Raw genomic sequence first — 14,759 nt, 5'->3', positions numbered from 1 at the left:
TAGGTAACATACTCCATAGTGAAAGACTGAAAGATCCCCCCCTAAGATCACGAACAGGCAAAGGATAGTGCTTTCACCACTGCAATTCAACACTGTATTAAAAGTTCTAGCCAGAGCAAATAGGCAAGAAAAAGAAATAAAAGACATTCAAATTGAAAGGCAGAAGTAAAACTACTCTATTTGCAGATAACATTATTTAGCAAATAATCCACAAAACATCTACGAGCTAACAAATGGTTTTGGCATAGTTGCAAAGTGCAAAATCAACACACAACAATTAGGTTTTTTTTTTTAAAAAAATACTCCAACAATGAACAATCCAAAAGGAAATTCAGAAAATAATTCCATTTATGGTAGTATTCAGTAGAATAAATACTTAGTGCTATGGTCTGAATGTGTGTCCCCTTCACAACTTCATATGTTTAAATCTCATACTACTGCAATAGTATGAAGAGGCATGGCCTTTAGGAGGTGATTAGGAAGCTTTGCCTTCATGAATGGGATAAGTGTCCTTATAAATTAATAGACAAAGTAGAGGCTTGACAACCTGTAGAGACAGGTTTAGATACTGTGTTGCTAATAATCAGAAATTTTATTTTTGATAAGCTTACATAAACTAATGATGTCTTTCCAAAAATAAGAAGACTTAGTCAAATGGCCCCTTTTCTAAAATGTTTTAATACAGCAAATCTAATTTGAATATTTAATATGGCAACTATGGATAATTCCAGGAATGGTGATCTAAGGGATCAAACCAGAGCTGAGGAGACATGTAGCACTGGCAGGTTTAAGAGATTAGATACAGGCCAGGCATGGTGGCTTACACCTGTAATCCCAACACTTTGTTAGGCCAAGGTGGGCAGATCACCTGAGGTCAGGAGTTTGAGACCAGCCTGACCAACATGGAGAAACCCTGTCTCTACCGAAAATACAAAATTAGCCAGGCGTGGTGGCGCATGCCTGTAATCCCAGCTACTTGGGAGGCTGAGGTAGGAGAATCACTTGAACCCAGAAGGCAGAGGTTGTGGTGAGCTGAGATCATGCCATTGCATTCCAGCCTGGGCACCAAGAGCGAAACTCTATCTCAAAAAAAAAAAAAAAAAAAAAAAAGAAAGAAACAAAGAAAGATTGGATACAAACAGGGAGAAGGAGCAAATATTGTGGATAATGATATAGCCTGGTTTCTCACTGTTGAAGAAAGAAGTTACAAAGATGGAAAACAGAAAGGCTATGGGGTTAAGATTGAAACTGGGAAAGGTCTATGTAAACTCATTGTTTAAAAAATATGTATAGACAGACCAATACAAAAATAGGTGTACACATGTGTATTTCTATGTGTGTGTGTATGTATACATACACACATGTATTTCCTAACTCTGTCAATTGAGAGGGTCTCAGGCAGTGACAGCCTTTAGCAATGAGCATCCAGATCTTGGTTTTTAAATTCCATCCTCCACTAGAAAAGAACAATGTCCTTTGGAGAAATGGCTAATGGCAGAGGTAGTGCAGGAAAAGGACAAGATGGGCCAGGCACATCTATTGCTCCACAGAGTAATTACTCAAAAACTGATGTGGGAGGCAGGCTGAAAATGGAAAAGGTAATTCCAAAACTCCATCCCAAACTAAAGCAACAATTAAGCTGGAAAAAAAAAAAAAAAAAAAACACCTCTTAGCATCAAGCTTTTCAGAATTCTCCAATCTAATTAAAAACTTAGTACACCCAGAACATTCCTGGTATGGCTTGCTGATGCCTGTGCCAAAGTGGACAGTATGCATCTTGTTTTCAGAGAACCGTAGTTGTGTATTTTGATCTGTCTATGCGGGCTCTCTGAAGAAGTGGCTCACAGGCTTGTCTTTGTTTTGCCTGCCTTGAAACTTTCTCAGGGCTAGTCTTCCAGGAAGTGCTTGTTGAAAGCATTTGAAGGCAATCATCTGGCCACAACAGCCAGATGAGAAAAGCAGCAGATGGACTGAAAAACTGGGAATGTAAAAACTGGGAAGGAAACACATGGGGCCAGGGGTGGGGATAAGGGGTTTGAAAAGCTCCTGCATAAAGCAGGGAATTGAGGTCATGCGTAAGTCCAAGGCAATATGCATGCTCAGAAAAAACCTGAGAGGAACCTAAGCTTTCACATCTGGTTGACCTTCATGCTCTGTGTAAGCAGGAAGTAAAGGTTAATGCAGAGATGTAAATGGCCTGGCAAACCATTACAGGAGCGCCCTAAAACAGCGCCAATATGCACAGACCAGAAGAGTTTTTTGTTTTGTTTTGGCTCTGGGCATTTAAAGAAATCTCTGTCAAATCACAGACTGACCACTAAACTAACAGAACAGAGGTTTCAGTGACCATGTACAACAAAGAACACTGACTTTACAAAAATAGTTTATAAAAGTCACAAAATAAGCAAACAATACAAAATAAACAGCAACAACAAATTCTGAGGAAAAGAATCTGATTTCTAGAGAACATTTTAATATAGCACATTTTAATATTCCAAATGTTCAGTTTTTCAATAAAAAATTATGAGGAATGCAAAGAAGATAGTATGACCCACAGACACACAGAACAAAGAAATAAAACCTGTCCTCAAAGACACATTTGATATTGGTCTTACTAGATGAAGAATTTAAACCATCTGTTCTAAATGTGCTCAAAGAGCTAAATCAAACAAAGAACTAACAGAAACCAGGAGAATGATGCCATGCCAAATATAAAATATTAATGTAGAGTAGAAAATTATAAAAATGTAATTAGGACTGTCTGGAGCTGACAAGTATAACAACTAAAATTTTTTAAAATCAGTGAAAGGATTTAATAACAGATTGGAGCTCAAAGAGAACAAAGAATCAGCAAAATTGAAGACACTGATGGAGATTACTCATTCTGTGGAGCAGAGAAAAAGAATGGTGAAAAATGGACAGTGCCTAAGAAATCCAGGAGACAACATCAAGCATACCCACAAGTTAATAACAAGAGTTACTGACGAAGAGGAGAAAAGGGAACCAAAAAATATCTGAAGAAATAATGTCTGAAGAACTTCCAAATTGATGAAAGATATGAATCTCTATGTCCAAGACTCTCAAGAAACTACGATTATGATAACATCAAAGAACTTCAAACTGAGAGAAACAATAAACTGTCAAAAGACAAAGCGTCTTGAAAGTAGCAAGAGATAAGGGACTAACCATGTACAAAGGATCTGAAATAAGATTAACAGCCAGTCTTTCATTAGAAACCATGAAGGCCAGAGGCAGTAGGATAATGGCACCTTTAAAGTGCCAAAAGAAAAAAAAATAACAAAAATTCTACATTAGGCAAAACTACCTTTCAAAAAGGAAGGAGAAATTAAAACATTCCTAGATCAACAGAATCTGAGAGAATGTGTTAGTACTAGACCTGTCCTACAAGAAATGAAAAAAGGAAGCCCCTCAGGTTGAAACAAAAGGACACTAGACAGTAACTCCAATCCAAACAAACAAAAAATTCAAATGGTAAAAGTAACTACTGTAAGTAAATGCAAAAGCCAGTCTTATTGTATTCTTGGCTTTTATGTTCTCTCTTTTTTCTATGTAATTTAAAAGACAGATACATAAAACAATAATTATGCATCTATGTAATGTGCACACAATTTATGAAGGCATAATATGTGATAATAAGAAGAAGACAAAGGACAGGGACAAAGCTGTATAGGAGCAGAGTTTTTATATAATATTAAGGCTTAGTTGGTATTAATGCAAGCTAGATTGTTATAAATTCAAGATGTTAATTGCAATTCCAAGTATTAACACTAGGTAAATAATGAATACAAAGAAATACAAAAGGAATTAAAATGGCACATTAGAAAAAAACACAAAAGAAGGCATACACAGAAAAACTGAAAACAAAAAAGATGTAATACATATGGAAAATAAACAGCAAAATGGCATAAGTCCTTTATCAGTTTATCATTTACTCTAAATGTAAATAAACTAAACTCCCAACTAAAAGACAGAAATTGGCAAAATAGGCTGGGCATGGTGGCTCACACCTGAAATCCCAGCACTTTGGGAGGCCAAGGCGGGCAGATCACGAGGTCAGGAGTTTGAGACCAGCCTGGCCAATACGGTGAAACCCCATCTCTACTAAAAAAAAAAAAAACAAACAAAACAAACAAACAAACAAACAAAAATTAGCCAGGCGTCATGGTGTGCACCAGTAATCCCAGCTACTTGGGAGGCTGAGGCAGAAGAATTGTTTGAACCCTGGAGGCGGAGGTTGCAGAGTCAAGATCACACCACTGCACTCCAGCCTGGGTGACAGAGTGAGATTCTGTCTCAAAAAAAAAAAAAAAAAAAAAAAAAAAACAAAGAAAAGAAAAGAAAAGGAAAAACAAATTGGCAAAATAAATACAAATATATGATCCAACTATACATAGTCTATAAGACACTCTCTTTAGATACAAACACACAACACAATAGGTTGAAATTGAAATGACAGAAGAGGATAGTAACCTAAAGAGTGCCACAGTGGCTATACTGAGACAAAAGAGACTTTAAGTCAAAAACTGTTACAAGAGCAAAACATTACATATTGATTTAAAAAAAAAAAAAGGTCAGTCTACAAAGGAGACATAGTAACAGAAATGGAAATAAATCATCCTGAAGTTTACATGGAATTTCAAGGGATCTCAACTAGCCAAAATAATCTTGAAAACCCATGCATGTATGGTAAAATGATTTTCAACAAAGTTGTCAAGAACAGTCAATAAGGAAAGGATAATTTTTCTAACAAATAGCGTTGGAAAAACTGGATAGCCACATGAAAAACAAAACTAAAAAAAACAAAAAAAACTAACTCAAAATGTATCAAACACCTAAATCTAAGAATTAAAATTAAAGTTACAAAACTCATGGCAGAACACATCGGAGAATGGATTCTTGACATTATATGTGGCAATGTTTTCTTGGATATAATACCAAAAACCACAGGCAACAGTAGTAAAAATAAATTGGATATATCAAACTTAAAAATTTTGCATCAAAGGGCATGGTTAACTGAATGAAAAGGCAACCAACACAACAGGAGGAAATATTTGCAATTCATGTATCTGATGAGGAATTAATATAAAAAAAAAGAACCCCTACAACTCAAAGCAAACAAAATAATCTGATTCAAAGATGGACAAAGGACTTGAACAGACATTTTGTTGCGGGAAGTCAGTGACCCCAAATGGAGGGACCGGCTGAAGCCAAGGCAGAAGAACATGGATTGTGAAGATTTCATGGACATTTATTAGTTCCCCAAATTAATACTTTTATAATTTCTTATACCTGTCTTTACTGCAATCTCTGAACATAAATTGTGAAGACTTCATGGACACTTAACACTTCCCCAGTCAATACCCTTGTGATTTCCTATGCCTGTCTTTACTTTAACATCTTAATCCTGTCAGCTGAGGAAGATGTATGTCACCTGAGGACCATGTGATAATTGCATTAACTGCACAAATTGTAGAGCATGTGTGTTTGAACAAATATGAAATCTGGGCACCTTGAAAAAAGAACAGGATAACAGCAATTCTTCAGGGAATAAGAGAGAGAACCTTAAACTATGACCACTGGTGAGCCAGGCAGAACAGAGCCATATTTCTCTTCTTTCAAAAGCAAATGAGAGAAATATTGCTGAATTCTTTTTCTCAGCAAGGAACATCCCTGGGAAAGAGAATACATGCCTGGGGGAATAGGCCTATAGACAGCCCCCCAGGTGTGGCCGTCTCCTATGGTCTGTAGGCTGTAGGGGTGAAATAGACCCCGGTCTCCCATAGTGCTCAGGCTTATTAGGAAGAGGAAATTCCTGCCTAATTAATTTTGGTCAGACCGGTTGCTCTCAAAACCCTGTCTCCTAATAAGATGTTATCAATGACAATGGTGCCCGAAACTTCATTAGCAATTTTAATTTCACCCCGGTCCTGTGATCTCACCCCACCTCCACTTGCCTTGTGATATTCTATTACCTTGTAAAGTACTTGATGTCTGTGACCCACATCTATTCGCATACTCCTTCCCCTTTTGAAGCTCCCTAATAAAAACTTGCTGGTTTTATGGTTTGTGGGGCATCACGGAACCTACCAACATGTGATGTCTCCCCCAGACACCCAGCTTTAAAATTTATCTCTTTTGTACTCTGTCCCTTTATTTCTCAAACCAGTCAATGCTTAGGGAAAATAGAAAAGAACCTATGTGACTATCAGAGCAGATTCCCCAATACATTTCACCATAAAAGATATATAAATGGTCCACAAGCTTATGAAAATATGCTCAACATCACTAATCATTAGGGAAATACAAATCAAAACCATGATGAAAAATTACCATACACCCATTACAATGGCTGCTATCAAAACAACAAAAGAAAATACGAGTGTTGGCAAGGACATGGAGAAATCAGAATCCTGTACAACTGCGGATGGGACTGTAAAATGGTGCACCTTCTGTAGAAAACAGGTTGGTGTTTCCTCAAGAAATTAAAAATAGAATTACCATAGATTCCAGCCATACCACTTTTGACTATATAACCAAAAGAACTGAAAGAAAGATCTCAAAGAGATAGTTGTACACCCATGTTCACAGTAACATTATTCACAACAGTTAAAAGGAGGAAGGAACCCAAATGTCCACTGACAGATGAATTAATAAACAAAACATGGGTACAATGAAATATCATTCAACGTTAAAAAGGAGATAAATTCTGACACATGCTACAACACTGAGGAAGCTTGAGGACATTATGTTAGGTGAAATAAGCCAGTCACAATAAGACAAATACTGTATGATATCACTTAAATGAGATATAGCAAAAGTAGTGAAACTCAGAACAGAAAGTAGGATGGTGGTTGCCAGGGGCAAGGAGGAAGGGAAAATGGGGAGTTACTGTTTAATGGGTAAAGAATTTCCATTTCCCAAGATGAAAAAGTTCTGGAGATTAGATGTACAGTATGAATATACATAACACTGCTTCTGAATTGTACATCCCAAAATGGTTATTGCTAAAACAAAAAACTAACAATAAATAAAGATTCCTGCTTTGGCTACATATATTCAACATTGTACTAAAAGTTCCAGCCAGAGCAATTAGGCTAAATAAATACACACACCCGAATTGGAAAGAAAGAAATAAAATATTTTCGTTTGCAGATGACATGATCTTATATGCAGAAAATACTAAAGAATCCACAAAGAAACTACTACAAGTAGGAAACAAATTCAGCAAAATTACAGGATACAAGATCAACACTCAAAAATTAGTTGTGTACTCATTACAATGCACAGTCAAAAAGCAAATTAACAATTCCACTTACAATACCATTTAAACAAAAAATTTTAGGCTTATGGGCCATTACAGTCTCTACTGCAACCAGTCAATTCTGCCCTCATAGTGTGAAAGTACCCACAGACTATACATAAATACATGAGTATAGCTGAGTCTCAATAAAACTTTATAGACACTGAAGTCTGAATTTCATATAATTTACAATAGCATTTAAATGAAAAACTAATAAATTTAAGCAAGGATATGCAACACTTGTACACTGAAAACTACAAAACATTAATGAAGGAAAGAACACCTAGGGGAAAAAAATCTTACATTCATGGATTATAAGATTTAATATTAAGATGATAACACTCCCCAAGGTGTTATTACCCACTCCAATACTTACCCAATGCAATACTTATCAAAAACTCAACACACTTTCTTGCAGAAATAGAAAAGCTAACTAAAAATTCCTATGGATTGCAAAGCACCCTGCTGTGGAAAACTGTCAGTTTCACAATAAATTAAATGTAAAATTACCATATCACCCAACAATTTCACTTGTAGGTATATACCCAGAACAATTGAAAGCATGTATTCTAACAAATATTTGTACATGAATGCTCATAGGAGCACCATTCACAATAGCGAAACACAGGATGACCCCCAGTGTCCATCAACAGATGAATGGATAAACAAAAGTTGGTATACCCATATAATAGAATATTGTTCAGTCATAAAAAGGGACAAAGTACTGATATACAACTACAACATAAATGGGTCTTGAAAACATTATTCTAAGTGAGAGATCAGACACAAAAGGCCATATCTAAAACAGGCATATCTATAAAGACAGAAAGGAGATTATTGGTTGCTAGGGGCTGGAGCAGAGGGGAAAAAGGGAGCAACTGCTTATTAAGTTACAACACTGCTTATTAAGGGTGCCATGCTTCTTTTTGGTGTGATGAAAATATTCCAGAAGTAAATGGTGGTTATGGTGTTACAACATTGTGAATGTACTAAAGTCATTGAATTCTATACTTTAAAATGGCTTAATTGTGAATTTCATGTGATGTGTATTTTACCATAATTTTTTTTTTTAGGTAGACCCCCTTGAAAGTTATTGCAAATATTCCAGTTCTGCCCAGTCTCTAGGGCTGTCACAAAGCCTGCCACATCCTAACAACCCATGATCACTAGCCTACCAGGACTGTTTCTTTAAACAACCATAAGTCCTAATGCTACACAATTCATGTGAATTTTTTGTTTTTTTTTTTCTGAGACGGAGTCTCACTCTGATGCCCAGGCTGGAGTGCAGCGGTGCAATCTTGGCTCACTGCACCCTCCACCTCTTGGGTTCAAGCGATTCTCCTGCCTCAGCCTCCTGTCTTGCTGGGATTACAGGTGCACACCACCATGCCAAGCTAATTTTTGTATTTTTAGTAGAGACGGGGTTTTACCATGTTGGTCAGGCTGGCCTCAGACTCCTGACCTCGTGATCCACCCACCTCGCCCTCCCAAAGTGTTGGGATTACAGGCGTGAGCCACCTAGCCCGGCCTATTTGAATTTTTTAATCACATACTTTCTCTTGATATCTCTTAAGTTTTCCCCTGGACTGCACATGAATTATTCACTTTGTTGTACTACCTTTTCGTGTAATTGCAAGACTGTTATCGGAAGTTTCACAGTGTCACCTAATAAAGCCCATTGACAAACTGTTTTATGTTCCAGTTTCATAACTCTGTGAGATCACAAGATCTGAATTCACTTACATGACATTTTTGTCTTGCTCTTCATCAACTCTTTATCAGAAATCCGAAAACATTTTCTATAAAGGGTCTCATAGTAAATATTTTAGGCTTCTGGGCCATTACAGTCTCTGCTGCAACCAGTCAACTCTGCCATCGTAGTATGAAAGTACCAACAGACAATACATAAATACATGAGCATAGCTGAGTCCCAATAAAACTTTACAGATAATGAAATCTGAATTTCATATAATTCTTTTTTTTCCCTCAGCCACCTAAAAATATAAAAACCATCCTTCATTTGTGGACCATAAAAAAACATGAGGCAGGCTGCATTTGACCCCTGAACTGTAATGTGACCTCTCCTCTGTATTTTCCCTGAGGTTATTTCTAGAATGTATAGACATTTTTTAAACCTCAATAATTACTTTTAAACAAAACGGTGAAAAAATAAACAACTTACCTGGGATGTGATCATCTTCCACTGGTGTTGGAAAAGCAGAGCAAACTGTGAGGGTGTAGCTGAGAAATAAGAAAAGATCATGAGTGATGTCACTTGCCTTAAAAGGTCCACTTCGCAGCTGGCAAAACATCTCTGAAAGGGAGATACTCACATGCCCATGCATGACTCTGGCATGATTATGTACTGCTTGGACTCATTAGTTTTCAAATGCAAAAACGTTTGTTTTCTACTGACTTAAAAACAACTTACGCTGTATTCTAACAGAGTATGCAAACCGATATATTAAACTAATTAAGCAAGTTAGGAAAAGCCAAAGAGTGGAACATAATACTTTTATTAAAACTGATGCTAGACAAAAATACTCAGGTTTTAATCTTTATTACAAACCAGAGAATCCCAACAAGGTTTTGAAAAAAGTGATGTGGTATTTTTCAGCCCAGTTTTTTTTTGGTTGTTTGCTTTTTTGAGACAGAGTCCTGCCCTGTCGCCCAGGCTGGAGTGCAATGGCATGATCTCAACTCACTGCAACCTCCTGCCTCAGCCTCCCAAGTCGCTGGGACTACAGGTGCGCACCACCACTCCTAGCTAATTTTTTTTATTTTTAGTAGAGACGGCGTTTCACCATGTTGGCCAGGCTGGTCTCGAACTCCTGACCTCGTGATCCACCCACCTCAGCCTCCCAAAGTGCTGGGATTACTGGCGTGAGCCACCGTGCCCGGCCCAGCTCAGTTTTTTTGGAAGGAAAACGAACTTGCTCTAACTTGGTTTCAGGTTCTCAAAACCATCTTTGGATTTAAAAAAGCAAACTGATTTTTACTTACTCTGTTGTCAACGCAGCAAACACCCTCCTGAGTCCTCAAGCGACTCAGTGTCTGTTCTTGACTGCCACAACAAAATGTGTCAATGTCATCAGTCACTTAACACGTGAAGCTCGTTTCCTGTCTGCCCCACCCCACCCCATCTTTTAAATAAAGCGTAAATAGATAACTTACAGACCTTTCTCACAGCTGCACCTCTGATTCTGTGAGATCAAGATGGGGGCATCCGTACATCTCTAGTTGTGCTGCAGTGCGCCAACAGCTCAGCATCTAGAACGAGCGAGTAACGAATCCAGGCATGGAGGGTGCTGTCCTCCACTTGGCTGCTAAGCTCGTCCCTCCGCATGATGCCTTCACAACTCCCCAAGAAGCAGTGCTGTCTGCTCCTTCGGCCTTGCCCTCCTCTGCCCCCACATCTGAATGGGCACAAAGCTCCCACCATCACCCAGTCTGTGGGGGTCTGGACAGGACACAAATCGAGCCTCTGCTCCTCCCACCCGTGCTCTAGATCTCTAGTGAGGTCTCAGCCCAACTGATTGGGTGTCCTCCTAGGAGGGCCCCTGGGCCCTCACCCCCCACCCTTCCCTTCTTACCCCACAACAGCTGCTTTGCTCCGAGGCAGCTGGGCCTAAGCCCTTCAGTTCGAATCCTCATCCAAGACTGAAAGCTCCCTACCTCTTCCTGTCACTTGAGCCACGAGCTGGACCCTCTAGAAATGCCCACTGGTGCTACTGGGGACACAGGCGAGGCTGGACAGTGCTGGAGGGCCTGGGGTGCCTCCCTCCACGTGCGCAGCCTCACAGGTCAGTGGAAACAAATTCCTCAATCCACAGCCACGATGACTTCAAAATACTTCCCGAAGGCATCAGGCCATGAAGCTGCGACCTGCGAGGACACAGCAAGCCGAGTGACGCTGGCCAGAGGCTGGGTGTGGAGTCCGCGCCTGCTGGGTCCCTCCCCACCTCGCGGGCGCTTCCCGCCACCCCGCTCGCCTCGGCATCGCAGTGACACCGCGGCGACGCTGACGACAGGTGGTTGTGAGGTGACAGCGGATTCTGAGGGGAAAGAATAAGGAGAGAAGCGCGCATCTATTGGGCTGAAGGCGCGTTTCTGCGCCGTCCTGCGGAGGCCTCCGGGCGTCCTTCACCTCAAGGAAGAGAAAATCCAACCTCACTTGTCACAGGTGCGGGACCTGCGCGTTCCCTCCGGTAGCGCAAGAACCAAGGCAGGATTCGGACCCAGGCCAGGCGGCAAAGCCGCTCCCTCTCTCCCACCACCAGGCCGCGCGGAACCCCCAGTCCACCCTCGCCCCTGACCTCCCTTACTCACCCTCCGCGTCCTCTACCCCGACGCCAGGAGATGCCGGGAGCCCTCCCCCTCAGACTGCCGGGAAGAAAAACAAACCTGGAGCCATATGGCGGACATGCGCAGAAGGCCCGAAGCGGCTCCCGTGACGGGGGCCGGAAAGTGCACACTACATTTCCCAAAAATCCTCGCGCCGCTCCCTTAAAAAAAAAAAAATGCACGCTACATTTCCCACAAGCCCTCGCGCTGCTCCCTTAGAAAGTGCAGACTACATTTCCCACAAGCCCTCGTGCCGCTCCTTTAGAAAGGATACTTAGTTCCCAGATGCAGCAAGTGCAGTACTGCAGTTTTATTCGTTAGCTGAAAATAAATTATGAGTATTTAAATTACACAGCTTTCTCATGAATTACATCTCCCTGATGATTTGGCTTTCCTCAACACTTCCTCATTTGGCAAAATTCACGAGTGGAATTTCTCCAGACGCGGTCGGTTCCTGTGGCCCCGCGGCGCCACCGCAGCACCACCTCCACTTGCGCCCGTGTGGCTCTACTTGCTCACTTCTGGTCCATTGGACGCTCACCGTAAGAAAACACGCTGGACGTGAGCATTACCAACCTGTAAACTGTCGTAAAGATAACTCGGAATTGCTCTTCAAATTTTGTTAAACCATGTAATACCATCTTTCATGGCAAACATGCATTTTCCATTCTTCAGGAGTATGCTGGATCTCTTGATCACGATAACTTTTTAAAATGTTCACTGACAGAGGTAATCCAGGAGTGGAAAACCAAAAACCGTAGGTTCTCACTTATAAATGGGAGCTAAGCTATGAGTACGCAGAGGCATACAGAGTGATATAATGGACTTTAGAGACTCAGAAGGGGCTGGTAGGAAGGAGGCCGGAGATTAAAAAAACTACTATACATGGCCAGGCGCGGTGGCTCACGCATGTAGTCTCAGCACTTTGGGAGGCTGAGGCGGGTGGATCAAGAAGTCAGGAATTCAAGACCAGCCTAGCTAACACGGTGAAATCCTGTCTCTACTAAAAATACAAAATTAGCTGGGCGTGGTGGCACACACCTGCAGTCCCAGCTATTTGGGAGGCTGAGGCAGGGGAATCCCTTGAACTCGAGAGGTGGAGGTTGCAGTGAGCTGAAATCGCGCCATTGCACTCCAGCTTGGGCAACAAGAGCAAAACTCCATCTGAAAAAAGAAAAAAAAAACTACACATTAGGTACAGTGTACACTACTCAGGTGACAGGTGCACTAAAATCTCAGAATCCACCACTTTATAATTAATCCATAGCCAAAAACCACTTGTACTCCAAAAGCTATTGAAGTTTAAGTTAAAAATAAAAATAAAAAATAAATGTCCACTGACCAAAAAAGAAGCATTTTTCTCCATTTCTATTCCCTTCTTTGCCACCATTGATGATAATCCCACTTGTTCCCATGCTGGAAAAGCATTTAGTACCACCCACATAAAAGCATCAAATTATTCAAGGGTTGAGATGCATTTCAGAAGACAGTCATGGTAAGTACAATAATGATTATCACTTCAAGACACAATTTATTTTCCTGCTCATAATGTTTTCTTTCCTTTTTCTTTTTTTTTTTTTTTCTTTTTGTTTTTGAGACGGAGTCTGGCTCTGTAACCCAGGCTGGAGTGCAGTGACATGATCTAGGCTCGCCACAACCTCTGCCTCCTGGGTTCAAGTGATTCTCCTGCCTCAGCATCCCAAGTAGCTGGGACTACAGGCTTGTGCCACCACACCCGGCTAATTTTTGTAATTTTAATACAGACGGGGTTTCACTATGTTGGCCAGGCTTGTCTCGAACTCCTGACCTCGTGATCCACCCACCTCGGCCTCCCAAAGTGCTGGGATTACAGGCATGAGCCACTGCACCCAGCCTAATATTTTTCCATTTTAAGAACAGTCTTGACACTTGTGAATATTCCATTATTTCTTTTTTTTTTTTTTTAAGACCGGTTCTCATTCTGTTGCCCAGGCTGGAGTGCAGTGGCGAGACCTCGGATCACTGCAACCTCCGCTTCCCAGATTCAAGTGATTCTCCTGCCTCAGCCTCCCCAGTAGCTGGGATTACAGGCACATGCCACCACGCCTGGCTAATTTTTCATGTTTTTAGTAGAGACTAGTTTTCACCATATTGACCAGGCTGGTCTCAAACTCCTGACCTCAAGTGATCCATCGGCCTCGGCCTCCCAAAGTGCTGAGATTACAGGTGTGAGCCATGTCGCCTGGCCTCCATTATTTCTTTAATGCATTCAGGTTCCATTATGCCATGGATTATTTCAGTAACATTGTTTGCTCTTCTTTCAATTTGCATAATCCTATCCCTAAAGAGATTGAAAACTAGGAACATGCCACTCCCAGGCTCCTTGGGACTGGACACATCCTCCTGGGATCATATCAGGAAGGGGACTGGCTGTGCAGGCACCATGGAGGTGGGGCTGATCTTTCTATGCAGCCTGTTGGCCCTCATTGTCCTGGCCAGTGCAGCTGAGAAGGAAAAGGAAATTGACCCTTTTCATTATGACTACCAGACCCTAAGGATTCGGGGGTTGGTATGTGCTGTGGTCCACTTCTCCGTTGGGATCCTCCTTATCCTAGGTTGCAGATGCAAGTGCAGTTTCAATCAGAAGCCCAGGACCCCAGGGGAGGAGGAAGTCCAGGTGGACAACCTCATCACTGCAAACGCAACAAAACTCCAGAAAGCAGAGAGCTGAATGAAGTGCAGCCCTCCAGTTGGGAAGCCTCTGGAATCTGAAAGCAGCTACTTGAACTTTTAGATGCAAATGTTGATGCTTAAGAAAACAGCCACTTCAGCAACAAATCTTTCCTCAAGAGAAGCCAAGGACTTGTTTGTCCCCCCACGCCCTTCCCTGTCCCCTCTAACACCATTCCTCCACCTGATGATCCAACTAATCTCTTGCCTCACCACTGCAGCCTGCAGGCTCCTCCAACTCCTGTTATGTGTCTGTGTGTGTGTTTGCTGACTATAGTGTTCATGGCTACTTGTTCATGGTTATTATAGTTAGTGAACTGTGGACTCACTTTCCTGGGCAGGGGTTGAGCCATGTGGCCATCTGCTCCTCTCTGCCCCCTATCAC

The 14,759-nt window shown here is 41.1% G+C and overlaps 2 protein-coding genes across 9 annotated transcripts in view; one reads left to right on the top strand and one right to left on the bottom strand.

Moving 5' to 3' along the window:
* LOC129480816 (zinc finger protein 37A) overlaps positions 1-11,790 on the bottom strand; it is a 30,234-nt gene extending 18,444 nt beyond the window's left edge. Inside the window, exons 1-4 of one of the 8 annotated variants that reach the window (XM_063637361.1) lie at positions 11,651-11,771; positions 10,997-11,206; positions 10,500-10,591; positions 9,504-9,562 (exon numbers count right to left, since the gene is read on the bottom strand). In XM_063637361.1, coding sequence (XP_063493431.1) covers positions 9,504-9,518 — 15 coding nt within the window. In that variant the 5' untranslated portion in view covers positions 9,519-9,562; positions 10,500-10,591; positions 10,997-11,206; positions 11,651-11,771. Of the gene's footprint in view, positions 1-9,503; positions 9,563-10,324; positions 10,458-10,499; positions 10,592-10,914; positions 11,624-11,650 lie in introns of those variants that run through there. The other 7 variants (XM_063637364.1, XM_063637365.1, XM_063637363.1 and 4 more) reach the window with 7 other exon arrangements.
* Positions 11,791-14,087: 2,297 nt separating this feature from the next.
* On the top strand, positions 14,088-14,580 carry LOC129480830 (FXYD domain-containing ion transport regulator 6-like). The gene has a single exon (XM_055275209.2). The coding sequence runs from the start codon at positions 14,088-14,090 to the stop codon at positions 14,373-14,375; it is 288 nt and encodes a 95-aa protein (XP_055131184.1). The 3' UTR covers positions 14,376-14,580.
* Positions 14,581-14,759: the final 179 nt, after the last annotated feature.

Source organism: Symphalangus syndactylus, chromosome 4 (assembly GCF_028878055.3).
Source record: "Symphalangus syndactylus isolate Jambi chromosome 4, NHGRI_mSymSyn1-v2.1_pri, whole genome shotgun sequence".
Taxonomy (NCBI): domain Eukaryota; kingdom Metazoa; phylum Chordata; class Mammalia; order Primates; family Hylobatidae; genus Symphalangus; species Symphalangus syndactylus.
The sequence above is the reverse complement of the archived record's forward strand: the minus strand, read 5'-3'. Positions and strand labels throughout refer to the sequence as shown.